This window comes from Typha latifolia, chromosome 1, assembly GCF_019914945.1.
Source record: "Typha latifolia isolate L0001 chromosome 1, TyphaL0001v2, whole genome shotgun sequence".
NCBI classification, from domain to species: Eukaryota; Viridiplantae; Streptophyta; class Magnoliopsida; order Poales; family Typhaceae; genus Typha; species Typha latifolia.
This window is the reverse complement of record NC_133086.1, coordinates 23,502,801-23,525,779: the sequence shown is the minus strand read 5'-3', so window position 1 is coordinate 23,525,779 and position 22,979 is coordinate 23,502,801. Positions and strand designations below refer to the sequence as shown.

At 37.7% G+C, this 22,979-nt stretch overlaps 4 protein-coding genes across 4 annotated transcripts; 3 read left to right on the top strand and 1 right to left on the bottom strand.

The window, feature by feature from the left end:
• Positions 1 to 212: 212 nt before the first annotated feature.
• On the bottom strand, positions 213 to 3,179 carry LOC140801562 (putative disease resistance protein At1g50180). Its single transcript, XM_073156728.1, has one exon. It carries the CDS (start codon positions 3,167 to 3,169, stop codon positions 473 to 475), a length of 2,697 nt encoding a protein of 898 aa, XP_073012829.1. The 5' UTR covers positions 3,170 to 3,179; the 3' UTR covers positions 213 to 472.
• Positions 3,180 to 5,942: 2,763 nt separating this feature from the next.
• On the top strand, positions 5,943 to 6,883 carry LOC140800493 (glycine-rich protein-like). The gene is made up of 2 exons (XM_073155295.1): positions 5,943 to 6,054; positions 6,425 to 6,883. The coding sequence occupies exons 1-2, from the start codon at positions 5,958 to 5,960 to the stop codon at positions 6,721 to 6,723; spliced, it is 396 nt and encodes a 131-aa protein (XP_073011396.1). The 5' UTR covers positions 5,943 to 5,957; the 3' UTR covers positions 6,724 to 6,883.
• Positions 6,884 to 10,872: 3,989 nt separating this feature from the next.
• Positions 10,873 to 11,738, top strand: LOC140801286 (glycine-rich protein-like). Its single transcript, XM_073156319.1, has 2 exons — positions 10,873 to 10,977; positions 11,290 to 11,738. The coding sequence occupies exons 1-2, from the start codon at positions 10,881 to 10,883 to the stop codon at positions 11,550 to 11,552; spliced, it is 360 nt and encodes a 119-aa protein (XP_073012420.1). The 5' UTR covers positions 10,873 to 10,880; the 3' UTR covers positions 11,553 to 11,738.
• A 3,962-nt stretch (positions 11,739 to 15,700) lies between these two features.
• Positions 15,701 to 16,534, top strand: LOC140800296 (uncharacterized). Its single transcript, XM_073155004.1, has 2 exons — positions 15,701 to 15,806; positions 16,080 to 16,534. Exons 1-2 carry the CDS (start codon positions 15,710 to 15,712, stop codon positions 16,343 to 16,345), a joined length of 363 nt encoding a protein of 120 aa, XP_073011105.1. The 5' UTR covers positions 15,701 to 15,709; the 3' UTR covers positions 16,346 to 16,534.
• The last annotated feature ends 6,445 nt before the right edge of the window (positions 16,535 to 22,979 follow it).

Sequence of the window (22,979 nt, the reverse complement as noted above, 5' to 3'; positions counted from 1 at the left end):
ACAGCTTGCCTAAACAAGTGATTTTGTCAGTAATTACTATATGCAGTTAAAGCTTTTGTAATCCGAATGTCCTTTATATTTCCTATATTTGAGAGCTTGCGTTGAATTCCTAAACGAGTCAAATTGTCATATAACAGGCTCATTCAGTTTTGATTGTTGAATTTCATATCCGGTAATCAGAGCTAGATGGAATTAATTTCCTCCCTGTTTAACAAGAACAATTCTAAAAGCCACTCAGAAGTGCTGATCAGTATTAAAAGGCAGAAGAAGACATTCCTTAGTTGATAAGAAACAAATTCATGAACATTAATAAATCATATGTTTCTCTGTCACAGTATTTATTTTTTCACATGTACATAAGGAAGGGTAATCTTCTAGGACGGTTTTTGTGAAGGGTTTTTGCTGGAGTCGTGACACTAGTTTTTTTTATTACCCTGTAATTTCTATGAAGAAAAAAAAAATTTAAGAGGTTTCAGTATTGGATTGCCATATGAATGGTCACCTTGCATCCCTTGTCTTCAAGTTTCTTCAAACTGTCAGCGGACGTCGCCGAGGAGGGCATGCCAATTAATTGTAGCTCCTGAAGACGCGTCAAATGTCGCAGTCCTTCCTCCACAAACAGCTTCAGCATAGCATCGCAGTTTTGGAGAGTGAGGTGGGTTAGTCTCGGCATCGCCCCAGCCTCCAACTTCAATTCCGCAAGGTTGCGAAGATAGCGTAAGGAGAGGTACTGCAGTCGTGGGAACCCTTCGGAAGAGCAGTACATGCTCATCCCCCTATACGAGCCGGCGTCCAATTTAAGCACCACGAGGTTTGGAAACTTCTCTAGTATTAGCATTGGGTCTTCTGTCAACTCACACCACTTCAACGTGAGCTTGCGGAGGTTCGGGGGGTAAAAGCTGCTATCGGGGAGTCGACGGATGTGCGTCACCGTCTCCATCAATCTCCCACCCAATTTCAGCACGCGAAGGTTGCGCTGTTCTTTAAATACAGTGAGGATATTCACAGGAATACCACCGATGTTGTCGAGGCAGAGGCTGACGAGTTGGGGCAATCGTCCCAGCCATTTGACCGCTCCTTCCGGAAATATTTCATGGGACACCCTCCTCGATGTTAGGTACAAAGTTCGCAGGTTGCTTTGTTGGCAAGCCATTAGTATATTCCCATCAAACAATGTAAGGCAGGGATGCGAAGTGATGATTCGTACATGCCTCAGCGTCGGTATGACCCAAAAGGAACTGGTTAGGCACAATGAAATGGTTGTCACTTCAAGAGTTTGCAAGTTCAGAAGACGCCTGATCGACGAGGGGAATTCCGCACGACTCGGAAAGTCCGGTGCTTCGAGTCTTAGATATCTTAGATGAATCAACTTTCCGATTTCCTTCGGGAGGATCACAGTGCCATTCCGTTCTAGATAAAGCACTCGCAAGGAATTCCACCGTTGAACTGGCGTCCCAGTAGATGACATCCAGTTGAAGCACAGGAGAGTGCGTAGCAGATTCGGTAAGGACGCGCTAAGTTCATCGCCGCCGGTGGAGTACGGGGCATCATAAAGAGCAAAGCGATAAGGTACCATTGCATCCCGAGATTTCTCGAGATTTGCACGGCTGCTGCAGACTTTTAGGAACCCATCCTTCCCACCTTCTCTTACACCCCAATCACGTAGCACGTCGTGGATGCGAACATCTTTGATCCGACCATAGGTCTTGCTCATCTTAACAACTTGAACTAGGCACCTCTGAGCCAGCTCCCTCATATATCCGTCGACGACCTCTTCCTGCCTCTCCCCCGCCGGCACAAAACCCTCGGCAATCCACATGTTAGCGAGCTGCGGTACCGAGATAACCTTGTCCTCCGGGAAGGATGCCATATAGAGAAAAAAGGACTTGGAATACTCGTCCGGCAAGTCGTGATAACTGAGAGCCAATATGTTATCCATGTTATTTTCATCCGTCGTATCTCCCCATTCCCTATCATTGACCATTCTTGACCACGTTTGGTAGTCAAGGTTCTTTGACAGATACCCCCCTAAAACCACAAGAGCAAGAGGCAGGCCATTGCATCTCTTCATGAGCTTCCTCCCTAAGCCCTCTAGCTCATCAATCTTTTCTTTCTTCGGATTGCTATATGATGGGAAGGCCTTGCTGCAAAGAAGCTCCCAGCACTTTTCATCATCTAAAATTTTTGGCGTATGGAGGAGGGTCTTCAATTTTGCGTGATTTGCAACTTCTAAGTTACGAGTAGTCAATATGATTCTACTCCCGTTCTTGGCCTCGGGGAAGATTCTGATGTAACGACTAATTTCGACCCATGTGTGGATTTTCCATACATCGTCTAGCACGATCAAATACCTTTTCTTTTTTAGGAAGCCACTTATATTTTTCCTCAAATCTTCCTCTTCCATATTTTCCAGATTCTCTCTACTTTCCCTATTCGTTTGCTTGGAGATTTGTTTGAGTAGATTCAAGACATCATACTTCTGAGAAATGACTACCCAAGCGAAGGTATCAAAATGTTTTTTAACTTCAGGGGTATTAAAAGCCTCTCTAGCAAGTGTTGTCTTTCCTAGTCCACCCATCCCAGCTATGGAGATGACAGTGAGGAATGGATTCTCTGGGTCCAACAGGTCTTTTATTATTTGCTTTCGTTCATCGTCAAAGCCGATAACAACTATATCATCATCAGAATAAGGAGAAATCAGTCTCTGATCCATCTGAGTCGGCTTATTCTCAGGTTTAATTACTTGACTAGGTAGATCACTAATACCATATCTGATTCTTGTTTCATGTATCGCATGGATTCTGCTTGTTATAACTTTTAGCTCCTTGCCAACTTTATGCAGGTTTATCAAATCAACTGGGGTACGAGCATACCTTGACATGGCACCAATGAAGCCTCTCTTGAGCTTCCTCCTCGTGGTTATGTAGCCGGCGAGACCGATGATGTTCTCGGCTTCGTATGCTACTTCTCGTATCTGGCTGACCCACGTTTTCACCCTTTCTTCTCCATTCCTCCATTTTGCATCCGCATCCTTGAGAAAGGCATTGATTGCTTGTAGCTCATCTTTCATGGACTGCACTTGTGCACGAACGCTGGATAACATCACAGCTTCTTGGATGGCGAGGTTGCTGATCGTCAGCAGCACAGAAGAAGCAGCAGACTCGGCCATTTGATCACTCTCTCAGCTAATAATCAATCTTAATCTCTCTAACAACAAAGATAATAAGAGGAGATAGCTTGATAACTCAAAGCGGGTGCCACCTTCTCCATTATATAAAACATCGTTAGAGAGAGTTGGAATCTAAGACCTACGTACGTAATACCTTTCTTAGCAGTCAGTGACGTCCCGTTTGCGTTACTTGTGGGTTTCATCAGAATATAAGACAATAAGTACTTTAAAAGATGCTTAACTTAACTTTGTTTCATGATCTGGCTCAGCATTTTACTTTAATATTCGACAATTGCATTTTGCTCTCTAAATTTCGAAGGAAATTTGATTAAAGGCATCAGGAAGTCAAAGTGTTATAAAAAGTTAAATAATTAAGAGAGTTTATATAAAAATAAGTTATACTTCAGAAAATGTCTAGGTATAATTAGCTTGTAGGATAAATGACATTTGAATTCAAATTTTTAATTTGTGCGTTTGAATCAATTTAATGAGAGTTTGATTTTATAAACTTTTAAAACACTAGAGATGAAATGAGTGACTAAATTATTGTAATTAATATTTTTCTTATATACCAGATGACATAGTGAGAAGAATCATTTTACCCGCCGTGTTAAGTACATAATACTTTTCTTTGACGGTCTCCAAAGAAAGAATAAAGATTATACTCGCATTTGTTCTTCTCTTCATATATTGCTTGATGGAGAAACGGATACCTTGCTTTCCTTGGGGCTTTGATAAAAGCATCCCATCCTCACTTTAGTATAATATTATGAATAAATTATATTTTACTGTTCTATAGTTTAGCTCAATTTTAACTTATTTTTATATATTATAAATTTAAGCACTTAATCTTATATAGTTCACACCAACTTATAGCTATTAGTCAACGTTAAAGCGGATATAAAAAAAAAAAATTAAGGTGCCGTTTGATTTCATGCATTTAAAAAAATTACATCTACATATCTAAAATGTAATATAAAAATTAAAATTTCAGTTTATGAATCTCACAAAATATCTCTTCCAATTGCCAAGATGAGCTCACGTGCAGCATATTGACTCAGTTTTAATTTAGTAGATATAAACACATTTTATTAATCTTTAATAAGAAAAAAAGAGAGAAAATATAACACTTTTGTTTACAACTATCTCATTTAATACTATAGATTTTGCAGTTTAAAATATATGAAATTAAACGACTCTTAATTACCTCCACATAAATATAATCTGATGTGAGAGTGATAAAAAAAAATTTAACAGATATAATTTGGTCTGAACCAATCAAAGGAGAGGAAAACCTATTCAAACAACGGCGTCGATTAGCTCAACGAAGGAGACTCGTTGCCGAATACGGGAGTAATTAGTGATAACACAAATTGCTCGATCGAATTAGGCAGTCATCGATGTCTCCAGTCTCCTCCAAACTCCCAAGTAGCCAAGGCTAGATAGCATTATTTGGATTGGACATTATTTAAAAATGCCGTAGGAAAGTTTTTATTTTGTTCAGCTACTGCACCCATCGATCTCACTGCCACGTAGGAGATCTCTACATAATTTTATTTATTTAAGGTTGGACCAAGATGTACTGTGGTGTGTATGGTGTGAACTCTGTTCTGAAGTCGTCGGCGACTAAGCGGTCGGGTAATAAATTTAGCTACAGTCGCTAGAAATCAGCGCAGACTTCTAAGCCACAGGCCAATCGACGTCTGCCAACTACCTCCCCGACCGTAGCAAATTACCACAATCATGCTTGCAGGTGATAGTCTGCCGACTTTGGGATGGATGTGTATATCCTAATTCGTGCATCTTCCTCTTGATCCAGTTGAGCCCTAGCATGGGCAGTAAATCAGGGTTGAGCCTTAACATGAGCAGTAGAGAAGAAATAAAAATTAATAACAATGCTATTTGTGTTTATACAATTGGTTTTAGTGGATTATCTTAGTTAAGTGATTTAGATCGAGCTTGATAACTCGACAGTGCGATAGCCTGGAAGATAATCTTGGTGATTAGTTTAGAATATGAGTTCAATGGCATTTAACTTAGAAAGTCTAGTTTAATAGTGTTGCAACTTAGTACAGTAGCTTGATGAGATAACTAGCCCATATGTGATTGACTTTGAGGTCTAAATCAGTCTTTGTCTTGTTTATAACTAACCTACAATGTTTTTATTATTATTATTTAAGAGCCTGAAGACTAAATATGGGCTAGATAAAAGGACTAACTTTTCATAAATACAAATGCACTTAGGCATCACCAAATTTTAGTCAATATATACTAAGCCATATGGTCTAGGTTTCAAATTGTGTTCGTCGTCGAATTATTATTTCGAACTAAATACTGTCGAGACGCTCCAAGCCATCACATCATCTAACTGCTCATCAACATAGCGTTGAACTAAGTCACCAAATAATTTTTTCCACAATAATTATTTAGAATTAAAGTCGATTACATAACTTTCTTAGTCGTAGGAAGGATAACTATAAACTCTATGAGAGTCGGTTGATATATCTATCCTACGAGTTCTTGAACTATCAAAAAAAAAAGTTTATCTAACCTACGAGTTCATGAGCTATAAAAAAATATAAAAAAATAAAAATCTTCAGTCTCGCCTCCTCGGGATCGGATGCAACATGCAACATTTATGAGCAGACCACTTCCCAACTGTATCACGTGCCTTTCATAACACTCTTAATTGCATGCAGATAGCTCTTATCGTTCCAGATCGCCCTCAGTAGCCTATAAATGGAGCAAGAGACCAAAGTAGAGCTCCCATCAACTTAGAAATTAAGACATGGCTTCTAAGGCTTTGCTTGTGTTTGGTCTTCTCTTGGCGGCTTCTCTCCTCGTCTCCTCTGAGGTGGTAGTTCGTGAGCTCGCTGAGGAAACACGTGAGTGCTCAATTCCAATTATTAACATATGCATATTTCTAGTGTTTGATTCATGCATGCATAATACTTAACCAATGAAAAAAATAGTCTATAGATGGTGCGATAATATGAAACCAGAGTTATTCAAAAACACTCATAACTTACAGTTATTTACATGGAACCAGAGAATGTACATTTTTAGAGAGAGACAATGAATGATGTTGATAGAACTTAATTGTTAGTTTATTAACAAGTCTCTCATATGCACCAATTAAAGAAACCCTTATATATATATATTAAGTTGCACAGCATGTATACTTCGTCCAAATATATATATATACACGCACATATATGCATGTAACGTATAATGACAATTGCATGGTCCATTCAGACGAGAAGAAAGCAAACGATGCTGGTTTGCAAGACTATGGAAGGGGCGGCGGTGGATATCCTGGTGGAGGCTACCACGGCGGCGGCGGATACCCTGGTGGTGGCTACCATGGTGGCGGCGGATACCCTGGTGGTGGCTACCATGGTGGGGGTGGATACCCCGGCGGTGGCTACCATGGTGGCGGCGGATATTGTCGCTGGGGGTGCTGTCGCCGCGGTTACTCCGGTGGATGCCGGTGCTGCGTGCACCCCGACGAGATCCCCGACCGCGAATATTTACCGGATCAGGTGCAGAACTGATCAGAAGAATTTGAATGCTGTATTGCGGTCGAAGTTGTCTGAAGAGTGAAACGATGTGTGTTTAAAGGGAGGATATATATATATAAATATATATACATATATCCTTCCATATCTTATGCTTCCTATCCATCTTTGATGACAATAAAATGTGTTTCACTTAGTTAACAAATCTTTCAGTGTACCAGCTGGGAAATTCTGTTCAAGTTTTTAGTTATATACTTCGCTTAATTAGCTTACTACATTAGGCTTTAATTGAATGAACAGCAAGCTCCAACACTAGCCATTAAACGGAATTATATATATATTCAAGAAATGTACATTACGGTAAGATTTAAGTTCCACGAACCTCTTTACGATCATATGTAGCCATCAATTAATGTCCTTAAAGAATAGTTTTTGAAAAGAAATTGGCTTTTGTAATTAGATACCTCTGAAAATTGTTCATCTTAATATTACCTATTAGTTAGTTATCTAGTGTCGCTTAGTAGTGAGTTAACAAGCTCAATCCCCAATCCATTTAATTTCATTGCCCAGTACGTAATCTATCAACTAAGATTTGGGTAGATCTACGACTCCATGCAATCGTGTACCTATTAATTAATCAAGTCGGTTCTGTCTCTCACGAACCAAAACAGAGCCTAATTTTCCATTCTTTCTTCTGGTTTTTCATAATTATTGGAGGATTTTTCACACAAGTATATGTCGTTTTCATCTTTTTTTTCTTCTTCTTTTTTATTTATCTGATGATCTTTCTTATTCAAATATATCCAACGTAGCAGTACCAGTAGCAGTAGCAGCAGTACTATCCCATTATATACGTGTGATTGGATCCCATAAAAATAAAAGAATTAATTAATACATGTAGACTGTATATCCATCAAACACAGTCCTGCCGTATCACATGTTATAATACGTATCGACTAAAAAATACATTATATTATACGTAACATTTACGGAGAGATTGATGTACTAACTCCCAACTGTACATCTCGTGGGGTTCACCCTTCATTCAAATCCCCTCTTAATTGCATGAGGACAGCCTTCCATTGTTACGTACAGCATTTGCCCATCATTCTTTTCCGCTCCTTTGCATATAATTAATTAAATAGGGCAAGAGATCGATCAAAACTACTCTCTATTAACTTCCCAGTCATCACCGCTTCTCAACGAAGACATGGGCTCTAACACTTTCCTTAAAGTTTAGCAATTACAAGGTTTTAAAGATCGATAAAACTAGAGGTTATTGGTTCATTAATTAAAAAACTTAAGTTTTAGATAGAAATAATAAAAATTTACTCAACCGATAATTCAACACCGTCACTAGCTCATCTAATAAAAGAATCACGTTCGTGTTTATGCTATCTTGACTTGATACAGAAGAATGCCAAAGAAGCTGGTATTCAAGACTTTGCTCAAGTACTGCAGGACGCGGCTTCGGCTAAATCCCTGACCCAGAGTGAGTAATTACCGGAATGAGGCCAGAATTGAGAAACACTTGGGTGCTTCTAGTTTTGTCCGATAATAATAATGCTGCAGTGTGGTTAATTGTTGTTTAAAGTGTTTTACTTATTTCATTTTTTTTATCTTAATTAATTTGTCTTCGAACAGTTGTATTTAAAATGCTGAAATATATACACGTGGTGCTAAGATGCCCGTATATTATTTGTAATCGACCAACTAATAAAAATTTCAACCAAAATTATTGCACGATAAATTATTGCCACAAGTACAATATTACGATATATTGCGTCTTTCTTCCAATCCAACACACTAGACCCTTTATTTACGCTCCTCCACACTAGAGCCACTAATTACTGCCCAACCAGCAAGCTAGAACAACACATCGATCTCTTCATGCACTCAAATCTCCTCAGTTCTGAACCTGATCAGGTAGGTATTCGCGGTCTGGGATCTCGTCGGCGTGCCCACAGCACCGGCATCCACCGTAGTATCCACGGCGGCAGCACCCCCACCGGCAATATCCGCCGCGTCCCGGATAACCACCGTATCCGCGCCCCGGATAACCGCCGTATCCACGCCCTGGATAACCCCCGTATCCGCCACCAGGGTATCCCCCGCCGCGGTAGCCGCCACCGGGGTAGCCTCCGTAGTCTTCAACGCCTACCTCTTTCGATTTCTTCTCGTCTGCATGGAGATCACGCACGTAATTAGTTTGTCATGCATATATAACTAGAAACCTTGGATGTCACGTAATCATTTTCATGCATGGCTTATAAATCATATATAGTATTTTGCACTCACGAGTTTCCTCGGCTAGATCACGAGATGCCATCTCTGAGGAGACGAGAAGAGCAGTTGCTAGGAGAAGACCAAACACAAGCAAAGCCTTAGAAGCCATGTTGATCTTTGAAGACAAGATACTGAGTTGATGAGACCCTCCTTGTGATCTCTTACCCTATTTATAGGCAAAAGGAGAGAATGAAGGAATGAAGGATAATGAACTACTTTAGGATCTATCTGCATGCAATTTAGTGAACTGCATGTGACTCAACTGTACAGTTGGGAGATGACCTCCCCAATTATTATTGATTGTGAGATCTTCTGTATTTGATTTTGATTTTAAGCTCGAATATACCTATGGGATGCGCATAATCGATGCATTATTATATGTATAATTTTACAGCTGGACTAACTTGAATGCATCAAAACAACCCTACAGATTTTGTCATTAATTTTCTTTTTATGGATATCTGAAGTGGGCTGCCTGAACTCATTTTAAATTGTTGCCAAGTACCTCGGATGCAGAAAATTCCTACCACTATGATTCCAGACAATCTGCTGCATGACCGTGGTACGTAATAGTTATGTGAATAATATTGTAATCACTCTATTTTCTATGATTTTATTTTTTGTAAAAAGATAATCACCGTCTAGCTACTTTGATGACCATAACGAGTTGGATGTGATGGATTAAGTTGTGATGTGGCTAAAAGAATTGCGCATGCGATAATCTAATGTTAATTTCACTTGGGTATAGTTTATGTGATCATCTTAATAGATACTTAAACTGGCTTCTCCTGATAGTAATTATCCTTCCAATCCACCAAATTACCCTAAGTTAAAATTAATATACCCTTAACATGTATCTCAAAGGGGGCCATGGTCCACGTCTTAACCTTACAAATTTAATGTTAATTTTTACCTTTAACCCCTCATTTTTTCTAAAGAATTAATATGTTAATATAGTAGATAGCCCCTCCACCCACCTCATATATGACCTGCATGCATAGATACTCTGACATTGCCCTCCCAACGAATTATTAATTCCTTCATTGCAGCTACTTTTGACTACCAAAATTCCTTTTTCTATTCCGCCACCACGGATCGATCATCTCTCCCCATGTAGGAATTGCTTAAAAATAATTCTACAGATCAAATGTAAATTAAATTTTAGATGAATCAAGTAATTTTTGTTTAAAATATGTAAGAGGCAATAATTTTAATTTGACCCTATTTTTATATTAATTAATAGAAAAAAAAATACTACATGGGGTGGTTTTTTAAATATCTAATGATAAAAAGAAGAAAAGAAGATCGGTTTAAGATGCTTTTGAACAACATTAAAAATACTGGGATCGAATTAGCAATAGTCAAAAGGCATGGAATAAAATAAATAAGAAAATAAATAAAATAGGCTGTGTTATAGTGGGGAAATTTAAGCTATCAGATAAAGATCTTATAATTTATACCTTATATATATATTATTAATAATTTTTAAGCTTATCAAGCTGAGCAAAAGCTAATACGCTTAGGCCGAGGATGTTTTGTGTCGATTATTTGTTCCGGTCTGATTCATTTACATTCGAATCAAGTCTGAGTCTAGCTTATTTTGACAGCTCTACAACAGGCGATCCTCTGCTGACTTATGATGGATGTATATATCCGTATATATATATCCGTATCCGTATATCCTCTCTCTCTCTCTCTCTCTCTCTCTCTCTCTCTCTCAGTCCTTGTGATCAGATGCAATTAACATGCAACATTTAATGAGCAGACAACCTCCCAACCGTATCACATGCCTTACATAACCTTCTTAAGTGCATGCGGATAGCTCTTATCGTTCCAGATCGCCCTCAGTTGCCTATAAATAGAGCAAGAGAACGAAGTAGAGCTCCCATCAACATAGAAATTAAGACATGGCTTCAAAGGCTTTGCTTGTGTTTGGTCTTCTCTTGGCGTCTTTTCTCCTCGTCTCCTCTGAGATGGCAGCTCATGAGCTCGCTGAGCAAACACGTGAGTGCTCAATTCTAATCACTGATATACGTATATGTATAGTACTATTTAATTCGTGCATCCATGGATAATCCTTAAACAATGAAAAATAGAGTCTACAGATAGTGCGGTAAGATATGGTGGGAAAACACTCATAATTTAAGTTATTCATGTTAATTGATCAGAGTTATACGCATTTTTTACACACACACACTCACAGAGTGTGTGTGATGTTCTAGTTGCTATTCATAAATGGAATAGGAAATATTGGTTTATGAATGATATATATGCATATGCATGTAACGTATAATGACAATTGCATGGTCCATGCAGACGAGAAGGAAACGAATGACGCTGGTGTGCAAGGCTATGGAAGCGGCGGTGGTGGATATCCTGGCGGCCGTGGCTACCCTGGAGGCGGCGGACACCCTGGCGGCGGCTACCGTGGTGGCGGTGGATACCCCGGCCGTGGTGGTGGTGGCGGACGTTGCCGCTTCGGATGCTGCCGCCGCAGTTACCGCGGTGGATGCGTGTGCTGCATGCACCCCGACGAGATCCCCAACCGCGAATATTTACCTGATCAGGTGCAGAACTGATCAGAAGAGTTTGAGGGCATCGCCTAAATGCCTTAATATGGTGCTGTATTGTGGTCGAACTTGTCTCTGGGGTGAAACTATGTGCGTTTAAAGGGAGGATATAGACATATATCCTTCCATATTGTGCTTCCTATCCATCCATCTTCGATGATGATAATAATAATAATAATCATGTGTTTCACCTAACCCATAAAATCATTCAGTCTACCTGCAGGAAATTCTATTGAAGTGTTTAAATATATATCTTCGCTTAATTAGCCATCTAGTATCGCTTAGTAGAGAGTTGCATGCCGTCGCCAAATTTCCTTTATTACACAGCCCATTTAAGTATGTCGGCCACGATTTTAATAAATCCGCTTGATCGAATTCCATCACTTCAACTCTCATAATCCGATCGATTTGCAAGCAAATCTGGTGTTTTTTTGCCTCTTTTATTAAAACTGTCCATTTTACTCTAGAGCTATTAAAATAGTTGAGCCATTAAGCTCTGCTCGAAATTAAGCAATTAAAATTTGATCCGCATGTCTCGAAATTATCTTAGGACAGCTCGATCAAACTCAGATCGATAAAACTCAAAAATAATAATGTAATATATATTACTAATATGAATTTTTAAAGCCTTGTTTCATTGCTGTTAAGACTAGATTTAAGGTTGAATTAGTTTAGATTTGAAATTAACTCGAATTAATATTGAATTGAATTAAAATTATTTTAATTCAAACTTAGTTCTGTAATTTGGTTCAAACTAAATTTATTTTAAATCAAGCTTGATCTAAGCTCCGGTCGATTACACCCCTGATTTACTCATAGCCGACTTCACGTATCACATGTCATAATACGTATCGATCAGAAAATATTATACTATACGTAACATTTATGGAGAGATCGATGTACCAACTGCGTATCTTGTGGGGGTTCACCCTTCATTAATTCAAAACCCCTCTTAATTGCATAAGGATGGCCTTACAGTGTTACGTACAGCATTTGCCCATCATTCTTCTCCACTCCTTTTGCATGCTATTAAATAGGGCAAGAGATCAAAACAGCTAGCTAGATCTCTCTGAGTTAACCGAGGATACTCGTAATTACTCAAACTCGCATATAGATGTGCTTGAAATTTAGCAATTGCTAGATTTTAAAGATCCAAATATAGATAGATTGTTGGGAATTTCTGTTCTTTTTTTTCAAGGAATAGCCTGGAGAGAAATAACTTCATTAAATCCAGTCATATTTTGCAAGCTCAATTTATAAAAAAAAAAAGTGAAATATTTTAAAGAGCCCATCTACTAGAATTATAATAAAAATATGCATTAAGTCTCACATAAAATTTAAATAAGAAACATCCAACACATTCCATTATATCAGACAATCGCTAACTTAAATTTTCTTTCAATTTTGAATAAATTTTAAAGCAGTGTAACTACAACCTGCAAAAAATATACAGAAATTAAAGTGCAGCGCCCATCAAGTGTTTATACCGTTTATTACGGGAGAATTTTTTTCTACTGATTTTTCATTATTACAGGAGAATTCTTTTACATAAGTTTATATCATTTTCATTTCATTTCTTCTCTTTTATTTATTTGATTATCTTTTTTATTCAATATATTTGATATAGTAGTACCAGTATCAGTAGCCGTACGTACTATCCCATTGTATACTGGTAGTTGGATCCCATAAAAATAAAAGAATTAGTACATGACTGTCCATTAATCAACACTGTCCAAGTGTCCATTTTACTCATAGCCGACTTCACGTATCACATGTCTTAATACGTATCGATAATATATATATATATATATTATACTATAAGTAACATTAATGAAAAGATTGATGTACCATCTCCCAACAGTACAGTTTATGGGGTTCAACCTTCATTCAAAACCCCTCTTAATTGCATGAGGACAGCCTTACAATGTTACGTACAGCATTTGCCCTTCGTTCTTTTCCGCTCCTTTTGCATATAATTTATTAAATAGAGCAAGAGATCGATGAAAACTACTCTCTTCAAGTTCCTTGTCATCACCACTTCCATACCAAGACACGGCTTCTAAGACTTTCCTTAAAATTTAGCAATTAGTAAGTTTTAATGATCCATAAGCATAGAGATTGTTAGTTATCTAAAAGTTAAGTTTTGGATAGAAATAGCAAAGATTCAATCCGATAATTTAATATTATTGGTTACTCGTTTAGTAAATAAATTATGTTTGTGTTTAAAAAATTTAACATATTTAATAAACAAATCACGTTCATATTTATAGTATCTTGATCTGAACCAAATACGACTAACCCACCTCAATTACCCCATAGTTTTAGGTCAAAGATAAGAAGAATGCCAACGAAGCTGGTGTTCAAGATTCTGGGGGGACCCAGGTGGTGGATACTTTGCTCAAGTACTGCAGGACGCGGCTTCGGCTAAATCCCTGACCCAGAATAAATTCTGGAATAAGGCCAGAACTGAATAGGATAAGGATATATGTATATTTCCATCTTATTCTCATGGTGGTTTTGTCCGGTAATAATAATGCTGCAGTGTGATTAATTGTTGGTTAAAATGCTCATCTTATTTTACTTATTTGACGTTTCTATCTTAATTAATATATCTTTTAACAATTGTATTTAATATGCTGAAGTACACACGGTGCCAGATACCTATATATCATTTGTAATCGATCATACATGAATAACGTAACTAAGTAAAAACTTCAACCAAATTTCATTGCACGATTTTTTATTGCCACAAGTACAATACTACGATACATAGCGTCTTTATTCCAATCCAACACACTTAACACTTTATTTATGCTCCTCCACACTAGATGTACTCACTACTGCCCAACCAACAAGCTAGAACAACACATTGATCTCATCGTACGTGCACTCGAATCTCCTTAGTTCTGAACCTGATCAGGTAGGTATTCGCGGTCCGGGATCTCGTCGGCGTGCCCGCAGCATCGGCATCCACCGTAGTATCCACGGCGACAGCACCCCCACCGGCAATATCCACCGCGTCCAGGATAACCACCGTATCCGCGCCCTGGATAACCCCCGTATCCACGCCCTGGATAACCCCCGTATCCGCCACCTGGGTATCCCCCGCCGCGATAGCCGCCACCGGGGTAGCCTCCATAGTCTTCAACGCCTACCTCTTTCGCTTTCTTCTCATCTGCATGGAGACCGCGCACGTAATTAGTTTGCCATGCATATATAACAAGAAATTTTGGTATTTAATCATATATAGTATTTTGCACTCACGAGTTTCCTCGGCTAGATCACGAGATGCCATCTCTGAGGAGACGAGAAGAGCAGTTGCTAGGAGAAGACCAAACACAAGCAAAGCCTTAGAAGCCATGTTGATCTTTGTGAAGATATTGATCAGTACTCGAAGACAAGATACTGAATTGATGAGAACCTCGTTGTGATCTCTTACCTTATTTATAGGCAAAAAGGAGAGAATGAAGGAATGAAGGAATGAAAGGTAAACGCACTACTTTAGGACTTATCTGCATGCAATTTAGTGAACTGCATGTGACTCAACTGTACCGTTGGGAGATGACCTCCCAAATTGATTGTGAGATCTTCTCCATTTGACTTTGAGGGTGGATATAACTATCGGATGCGAATAATTAATGCATTAATATGTATATCTAACTGCATAGCCGGACTAACTTGAATGCATCAAATCCGTTCTGATCTAGAAATTATGTCTTAAGGACTAACTATATATCTAATTAATGTATATATATATATATCGGTTATTTTATTTAATTTCGGCTCCTTTACATTCAAACCAAGCCCGACTTAACCATAACGTAGCTCTAGCAGCTGGTTTATTTTGACAGTCCTACAACTGCCAACCAACCCAACTGCAGGAAATTCCTATAATTGTGTTTGCAGGCGATCCGCTTGCCGACTTATGATGGATATATATATATCCGTACATCCCTCTCTCTCTCTCTCTCTCTCTCTCTCTCTCGGGATCGGATGCAAGTAAAATGCGACATTTAATGAGCAGACAACCTCCCAACCGTATCACATGCCTTTCATAACCCTCTTAATAGCATGCAGATATCTCATATCGTTCCATATCGCCCTCAGTTGCCTATAAATAGAGCAAGAGAACGAAGTAGAGCTCCCATCAACTTAGAAATTAAGACATGGCTTCTAAGGCTTTGCTTGTATTTGGTCTTCTCTTGGCGTCTTTTCTCCTCGTCTCCTCTGAGATGGCATCTCGTGAGCTCGCTGAGGAAACACGTGAGTGTTCAATTCTAATCACTAACATACGTATATGTATAGTATTTGATTCATGCATGCATACTCCTTAAACAATGAAAAAAGAGTCTATAGATAGTGCAGTAAGACGAAACCTACGATAGGAAAACACTGATAATTTATGCATGTTAATTGATCATAGTATATGAATGATGTTTTAATTGTTATTCATAAATGAAATAGGAAATATTACTTTATGAACGATATATATGCATATGCATGTAACGTATAATGACAATTGCATGGTCCATGCAGACGAGAAGAAAACAAATGATGCTGGTGTGCAAGACTATGGAAGGGGCGGTGGTGGATATCCTGGTGGTGGCTACCGTGGTGGCGGTGGATACCCTGGCGGTGGCTACCATGGCGGCGGTGGATACCCCGGCCGTGGCTACCGTGGTGGTGGCGGACGTTGCCGCTTTGGATGCTGCCGCCGCAGTTACCGCGGTGGATGCGTGTGCTGCATCCACCCCGACGAGATCCCCGACCGCGAATATTTACCTGATCAGGTGCAGAACTGATCAGAAGAGTTTGAATGCTTAAAAGCCTTAATATGGTCCTGTATTGTTGTCTGAAGAATGAAATAATGTGTGTTTAAAGGGAGGATATATAAATATATATACATATATCCTTCCATATCTTATGCTTCCTGTCCATCTTTGGTGATAATGATAATAATAATAACAATGGATTTCGCCTAGCTAATAAAATCGTTCAGTGTACCTGGGAAATTCTGTTGAAGTGTTTAATTATATATCTCCCCCTCATTGGGTATCTAGTATCGCTTAATAGAGATTTGTCTGCCGTCGCCGAGTTCCCTTAATTAAACAGCCCGTTTGAGTACGTCGACTACTACTTTCCATCCCTATAACTCTCATCATGCATTTGATCGGTTTGTATGCAACTCCGGTGATTTTTCACATATATAATTTTGTGTCATTTTCATTTCTTTTATTCTCTTTTATTACTTGATGCATGATCTTTGTTAATCAATATATCCACGCATTCCAGTATCATTAGTATCCCATATATGCATTACATACTGGTGGTTGGATCCAGTAGGCGTGGTAGGCCATCGATCGATCAAGTTGACAGTGAACATCTTAGTCAAGAGATTGAAGCACATACTGTTATCACCTTTCACTATCTGCAGGCAATATCCGTTCATGATAATTTCAGAGAGCTTGGATGTAGACTGATAGCTTTAAAATAGCAAGTAAAGAAGTTAGTGAAAAGAAACAAGTCAAGTAAAAAAATAAAAGAATTAACATGCATGACTGTCCATCCGTCAACACTGTCCATTTTACTCTAGAGCTGTTAAAATAGTCGAGCTGGCTCTCCTCTAGTTTGGCATAAAATTAATGTTGTATATTAAATTTGAATAAATTTAGATTTGAAATTGCTATTTTATTGGCTCAAATTAAAATTAGCTTAAATTAAAACTGTTTTGTTTCAAATTTTATTCTATAATTAGGCTCCATATTAATTTTAAATCAAGCTCGATCATAGCTCATGTCGATTAGACACTTAATTTACTCATAGCCGACTTCACGTATGACATGTCAGGATACGTATAGATAAAAATATATTATATCATACGTTGCATTAATGGATATCAACTCCCAACTGTATATCTTATGGGGTTCACCTTCCATTCAAAACCCCTCTTAATTGCATAAGGATAGCCTTACAGTGTTACGTTCAGCATTTGCCCACCATTCGTTTCCACTCCTTTTGCATAATAGTAAATCGGGCATGAGATCAAAACAATCTGGACTTACTTGCTTTGAGTTTAATGATTTGAATTGTTTTAGAGACTCCTAGACTGGTTCAATAATTAAATATTTTTTTTTATCTTTTTCATATTTAATTAAATTTATTTAAAAAAAATTAAGACTAAAAAATAAGACTAACTAATCAAGTTCAGAATCTTACCTCAAACCAAACAAGACCCTAGATCTCTTCAACTACTCAGAAATGATCACCACTTCAATACCAAGACATCTGCTTTCCTCATTTCTTCCGAGATGGATCGTGAGAAACCCATAATTACTCAAACTTTAATTAATTAATGGCTTATAGGCATGCTTGAAATTTAGCAATTACTAGGTTTTAAAGATCTATAAACATATATATTGTTAGTTTGTTATTTAGAAACTTAAGTTTTGAATCAACCAGTTATATTACTCTCGTAGATAAGATTTTGATTATCTAACTCTCGTAAATAAGAAGAAAGTGAACGAGGCTAATGTTCAAGACTTCGGCCAGCATCCGGATGGTGGATACTTTGGTCAGCTAGAGGATGGCTTCGATCAGTGGCATTTAGAGGGGCAGTGAATACTTATACTAATATTTTTGTATATATCTTTTTCTTTCTGTTGTTTAGAAACAAGGTATAAAAGTTACAAATTTAGTTGTATGTGAGCGGCGCTACAATTTAAGATTGGAAAATATAATAGAAACCTAACTAAAAATAAATCTTAAGAGGTTTTCAATAGTTTAAAGGTTTAAATGAAATTATATGTATATGTCCATTCTATTCTCATGCTTCTAGTTATGTTGGTAATAAATAACCCAGTGTGGTTGATTTGGTTAAAGTGTTCATCTTCACATACTTATTTGATGCTTTTATCTTAACTAGTTTGTCTTCAAACAGTTGTATTTAAAATGATGAATAACCTACGGTGCCAGATACCTATATATTTGAAATCATACATGAATAACGTAACCAATAAATAGTTCAACCAAATCGCATTACACGATTTTTTATTAATTGCTACAAGTACAATACCACGACATATAACGTCGCTCTTCTAATCCAAAACACCTGACCTTTTATTCGTACTCCTCCACACTAGATCTACTACTTACTACGAAACAACCAAACTAGAACAACACATTGGTCTCATCGTGCACTACAATAGATTTCCTCAGTTCTGCACCTCATCAGGCAGGTATTCGCGGTCCGGGATCTCATCGGGGTGTGCGCAGCACCGGCATCCACCGTAGTATCCACGGCGGCAGCACCCCCACCGGCAATATCCGCCGCGTCCCGGATAGCCACCGTATCCGCGTCCCGGATAACCCCCATATCCGCGCCCCGGATAACCGCCGTATCCACGCCCCGGATAACCTCCGTAGTCTTCAACGCCTGCCTCTTTCGATCTCTTCTCATCTGCATGGAGATCGCGCACGTAATTAGTTTGTTGCCATGCATATATAACTAGAAACTTTGGTTATTAATCATATATAGTATTTTGCACTCACGAGTTTCCTCGGCTAGATCACGAGATGCCATCTCTGAGGAGACGAGAAGAGCAGTTGCTAGGAGAAGACCAAACACAAACAGAGCCTTAGAAGCCATGTTGATGTTTGAAGACAAGATACTGAGTTGATGAGACCCACATTATGCTCTCTTACCCTATTTATAGGCAAAAAGGAGAGAATGAAGGTATGATAATGCACTAGTTTAGGATCTATCTGCATGAAATTTAGTGAACTGCATGTGAGTGAAATGTACAGTTGGGAGATGGTCTCCAAATTAATATCAATTCTGGATTGGGAGATAGTCTGATACTAACCATACTGATCAGATGCACTAGGATTGATGCATTAATGCATTTCTGACTGTTTTATGGCATCTGTGAAATTCTTACAACTGGGATGGCAGACAATCTGCTGCATGACAGTGGTAATAGGTATGTAAATAATATTGTAGGCATTATTACGGGCATGGCCTTGATTTGTCGAACTTCTATGCTTGCAACTCACACAATTTTCTAGGTTATTTTTAAGTTAAATAATCACCGTCTATGTTGATGACCATCACGTATTGGATCTAATCGATCGATCACCATAAGTTGTGATAGGGGCATAGGGCTAAAAGAACTCCATATTGCGTCTTGCTTACGTGTTAATACATGCATGCATGTAGCTGCTATATATATTTTATTTAATCTTAATAAATATCTAAAAATGTCCTTCTTCTTCGTGTTTATAGTTCCAAACCACCAACAACCTCCCAACTTAAAATTAAAACACCCTTCCTTCCGTCCACCCACCTCCACATATGACACAAAATGCATTTATATATACACACACACACACTGTGACATTTGTCCCAATAAAAGATGAATTCTTGAATTGCGGCTACTTTTGACTACCAAAATTCCGGCCATCTTTTTCCCACCCACCATCTCTTGCTCTCGTAGAAGTTGTTTTGAAATAAAATGACCGATCAAATATAGAATAAATTTCAAATGCATAAAGTAATTTTCGTCCAATTTAAGTACAAACCGATGATTCTAATTTGAATCTAATTATTAAATTATAGAAAAAAACACTTACTTGGGTTTTATTTTTTAAAAGTCTAATGATAAATATAAGATAATAAGAGCGGTTTAAAGTATTTTCTTCTGTATTTTTTCATTAAAATTACGGGGATTGAATTAGCAATAGCCAAAAGACACGGTGTAAACTCTAATAAATACAATAACATAGCCCAAATTAAATCAAACAGGCTAAAGTTTCTATGAACTCTATGGGCTTTTATTGGGCCAACAAAACCCACGTATAAATTCAGACAGAAGGAATATATATATGTATATATATACTCTCCCATTACTCAAGCAACACTGGAGAGTTCCAGTGTACACTACTCATCTTCCACTTGGGTGGGCTCCTGGAGACCATGACAAGTGTTTGATATTGCCATGGGATCTACCAAAATTAATGCATCTGGAACTCACACTGTCCAGGATTGGGGAACAAACCTTAGTGGATGATTAGGATTTGCATTTGATATTTTTTCAGTGGGATTTAACCAATAATTAAAATGGATCTCTACTCACCAAAAGCATACAAAAACGATATTTGAACCAATACTATTTTAGTACCAACATATTATATCATACATTACATAGTAGGGATAGATAGAGGAAGGTCCTCATCAAAGTAATAGTAATTAAATGTAATAATGAAGCATTTAATGGCTCGCTTGGATCTCTGGGGTCGTAATTAGTGGCATTAATTGGATAAAGATTTGGTCTAGTTAAAAAGAGATCCACTTGCACATCAAGCATACATCCTGTAATCTAATCGAGTTGTGACTTAATTGGAACTATTTCTCTGCATGATCTATTGAGCCAATTATTAGATCAAACTAAACCAGGCTATTTGTGGACCTACATGCAATTATTAAGCTTCTAAACAGAAACTTTTTCTTTTTTTTTTCTTTTTAAAATAATGAAGGGCTAAGTAAAAGGTCAATAATTTTAAAGAAAGCAACTGATAGCTAATCCAAGGATTGGACTTGCTTTATTGTCATGGAATATAAGTTGGCACTTGTTTTCCTGGTGAAAAAAATGCTATTTGTGTTTGTAGGTAGCAGTGGTCTACATCATTTGGTCCACAAGTACGTACTAACTTTAAAGATAATTAGGAGATTTGTTTTGTTCCTAAATTATAATTCTCTGGGATCCACCCAATCAATGTTGGATCACTTATCACTCAACAGAGAGATAGAGAGGTTGTTTGCATGAAAAACCAAAATAGGGTCACTTATTTTTAGGTCTATCTTGCAGAACTATTCAAATCCAACTATACATTATTGGATTATTATACCAATAATGATAAGATATTAGAAGAAGAAGAAGAAGAACTAACATAAGAAGACCCTTAATTAAGTAAAAGGTGGACAGTGTGGTAATAATTACATAAGTAGGTGGCTTTTTATATAAAAGAAAGAAAAAAAAAATTAGGGTCCAAAATGTCAACAGGTGATCTTTCCAACCCTCCACTCTTGGGCGCAATGCAAGCCGCATAGTTTTGAAAGATAACTAAAAATAAGATAAATTATTCTGACACACTACACCAAAAAATATAGACAATTAAATAGGATATGGATGCAATACAATGAGCAACCAAACCCTAAAAACTAGTAAACTCTCCTCACTTTCAAACTCTAGATATCAATTCTCAAGGCATCTAAATGCAAGGCCCTTTGTGGCCTTCTAAGGTCAAACCCAACAGCTCAAGAACATAAATAGTGATGATTAAAATAAAAGATGAAGTGGGAAAAAGGTAGGGTGTAATGATAACTAAGTTTGGCTATTTTAATGCAAGCTGTTTTTATAAGTGAATGATCCAATGGATGGCTTCTTTTTCATGCTAGGTGTGCAAATGGGACTTATCGCACATAACAAGTTTGATAGGGTAGTTTTGTCCATAAAAATGTCCTTTTATATGAGTTAGACCAGACTGGAGGATTCCATAAATTAGAGAATATATATATATACACACACACACAAACATATTTTTCCTATTAGGTTATAACAAGTTTGAAATATAGTGACAGGATAAGAAAATAATTTATGGGATGCCGTGGTGGTTAGGATACAAGCAACACAAGCTGTTTTTAATTTAGACAAAGGTATTCATAATATAATGTCAACAACCATTCAATTAAAATAACTGATTAACTGAAAGAAAGTTAGGAAAAGAAAAGGAATTCAACCAATTTTTTTTTTCTCTTTTGGTAATTAGTTCTAATTCATCATCCTAAGAACATGATGGAAGTCTTAAGTTAAATTTGAGTTAGAAAACTGAGCAATTGCACTGCATTCATTGGTAGTATATTGAGTTTGACTTGAAACAGCTACCTTTCATTTCTTTTCATTGTTTGTGCGTGTGAAAGGAGAGAAGCAAAAGATTAAGACAAACAAGGAAAACCAGCCAAATGTTATTACATTCGTCTACCTCTAACATCCAAAGGCAGGCTCTTGCATATTTTGCTTTGCAACATTGCAGACTAACCTCTTATCTTTTAACTAGAAGTACCCAAAGGAGAAGACTAGAAGAAGGGAAGTAAAGAAGAGATGTGAAAATAGTAGTACATATAGAGGGAGAAGAAAAAAAAAATGCCTGGCTTTCCATGTATGCCATGATCTACCAATGAATTCTCCACCAAAACTCCTTGCTCTTAATATGATCATTTTTCTTGTCGCAGTATAATAGACAATGATCACCGAAAGGGCTCGTCGGCGCCAACGAGCCAGGAAAGCAGCACATACAGCAGCTGAAGAGAAAACAGTCTCCAAGATACAGCATCAACCAGCATCTTCATCTACTTGTTGTGATTATGGGAGGAGAACAATA

What these genes read in the sequence shown, in the direction of transcription:
- LOC140801562 (XM_073156728.1), bottom strand. Translation starts at nt 3,169, where the DNA reads ATGGCCGAGTCTGCTGCTTCTTCTGTGCTGCTGACGATCAGCAACCTC.
- LOC140800493 (XM_073155295.1), top strand. Translation starts at nt 5,958, where the DNA reads ATGGCTTCTAAGGCTTTGCTTGTGTTTGGTCTTCTCTTGGCGGCTTCT. An exon ending in TGAGCTCGCTGAGGAAACAC is followed by an intron (nt 6,055 to 6,424) that starts GTGAGTGCTCAA and finishes TGGTCCATTCAG; the next exon opens with ACGAGAAGAAAGCAAACGAT.
- LOC140801286 (XM_073156319.1), top strand. Translation starts at nt 10,881, where the DNA reads ATGGCTTCAAAGGCTTTGCTTGTGTTTGGTCTTCTCTTGGCGTCTTTT. An exon ending in TGAGCTCGCTGAGCAAACAC is followed by an intron (nt 10,978 to 11,289) that starts GTGAGTGCTCAA and finishes TGGTCCATGCAG; the next exon opens with ACGAGAAGGAAACGAATGAC.
- LOC140800296 (XM_073155004.1), top strand. Translation starts at nt 15,710, where the DNA reads ATGGCTTCTAAGGCTTTGCTTGTATTTGGTCTTCTCTTGGCGTCTTTT. An exon ending in TGAGCTCGCTGAGGAAACAC is followed by an intron (nt 15,807 to 16,079) that starts GTGAGTGTTCAA and finishes TGGTCCATGCAG; the next exon opens with ACGAGAAGAAAACAAATGAT.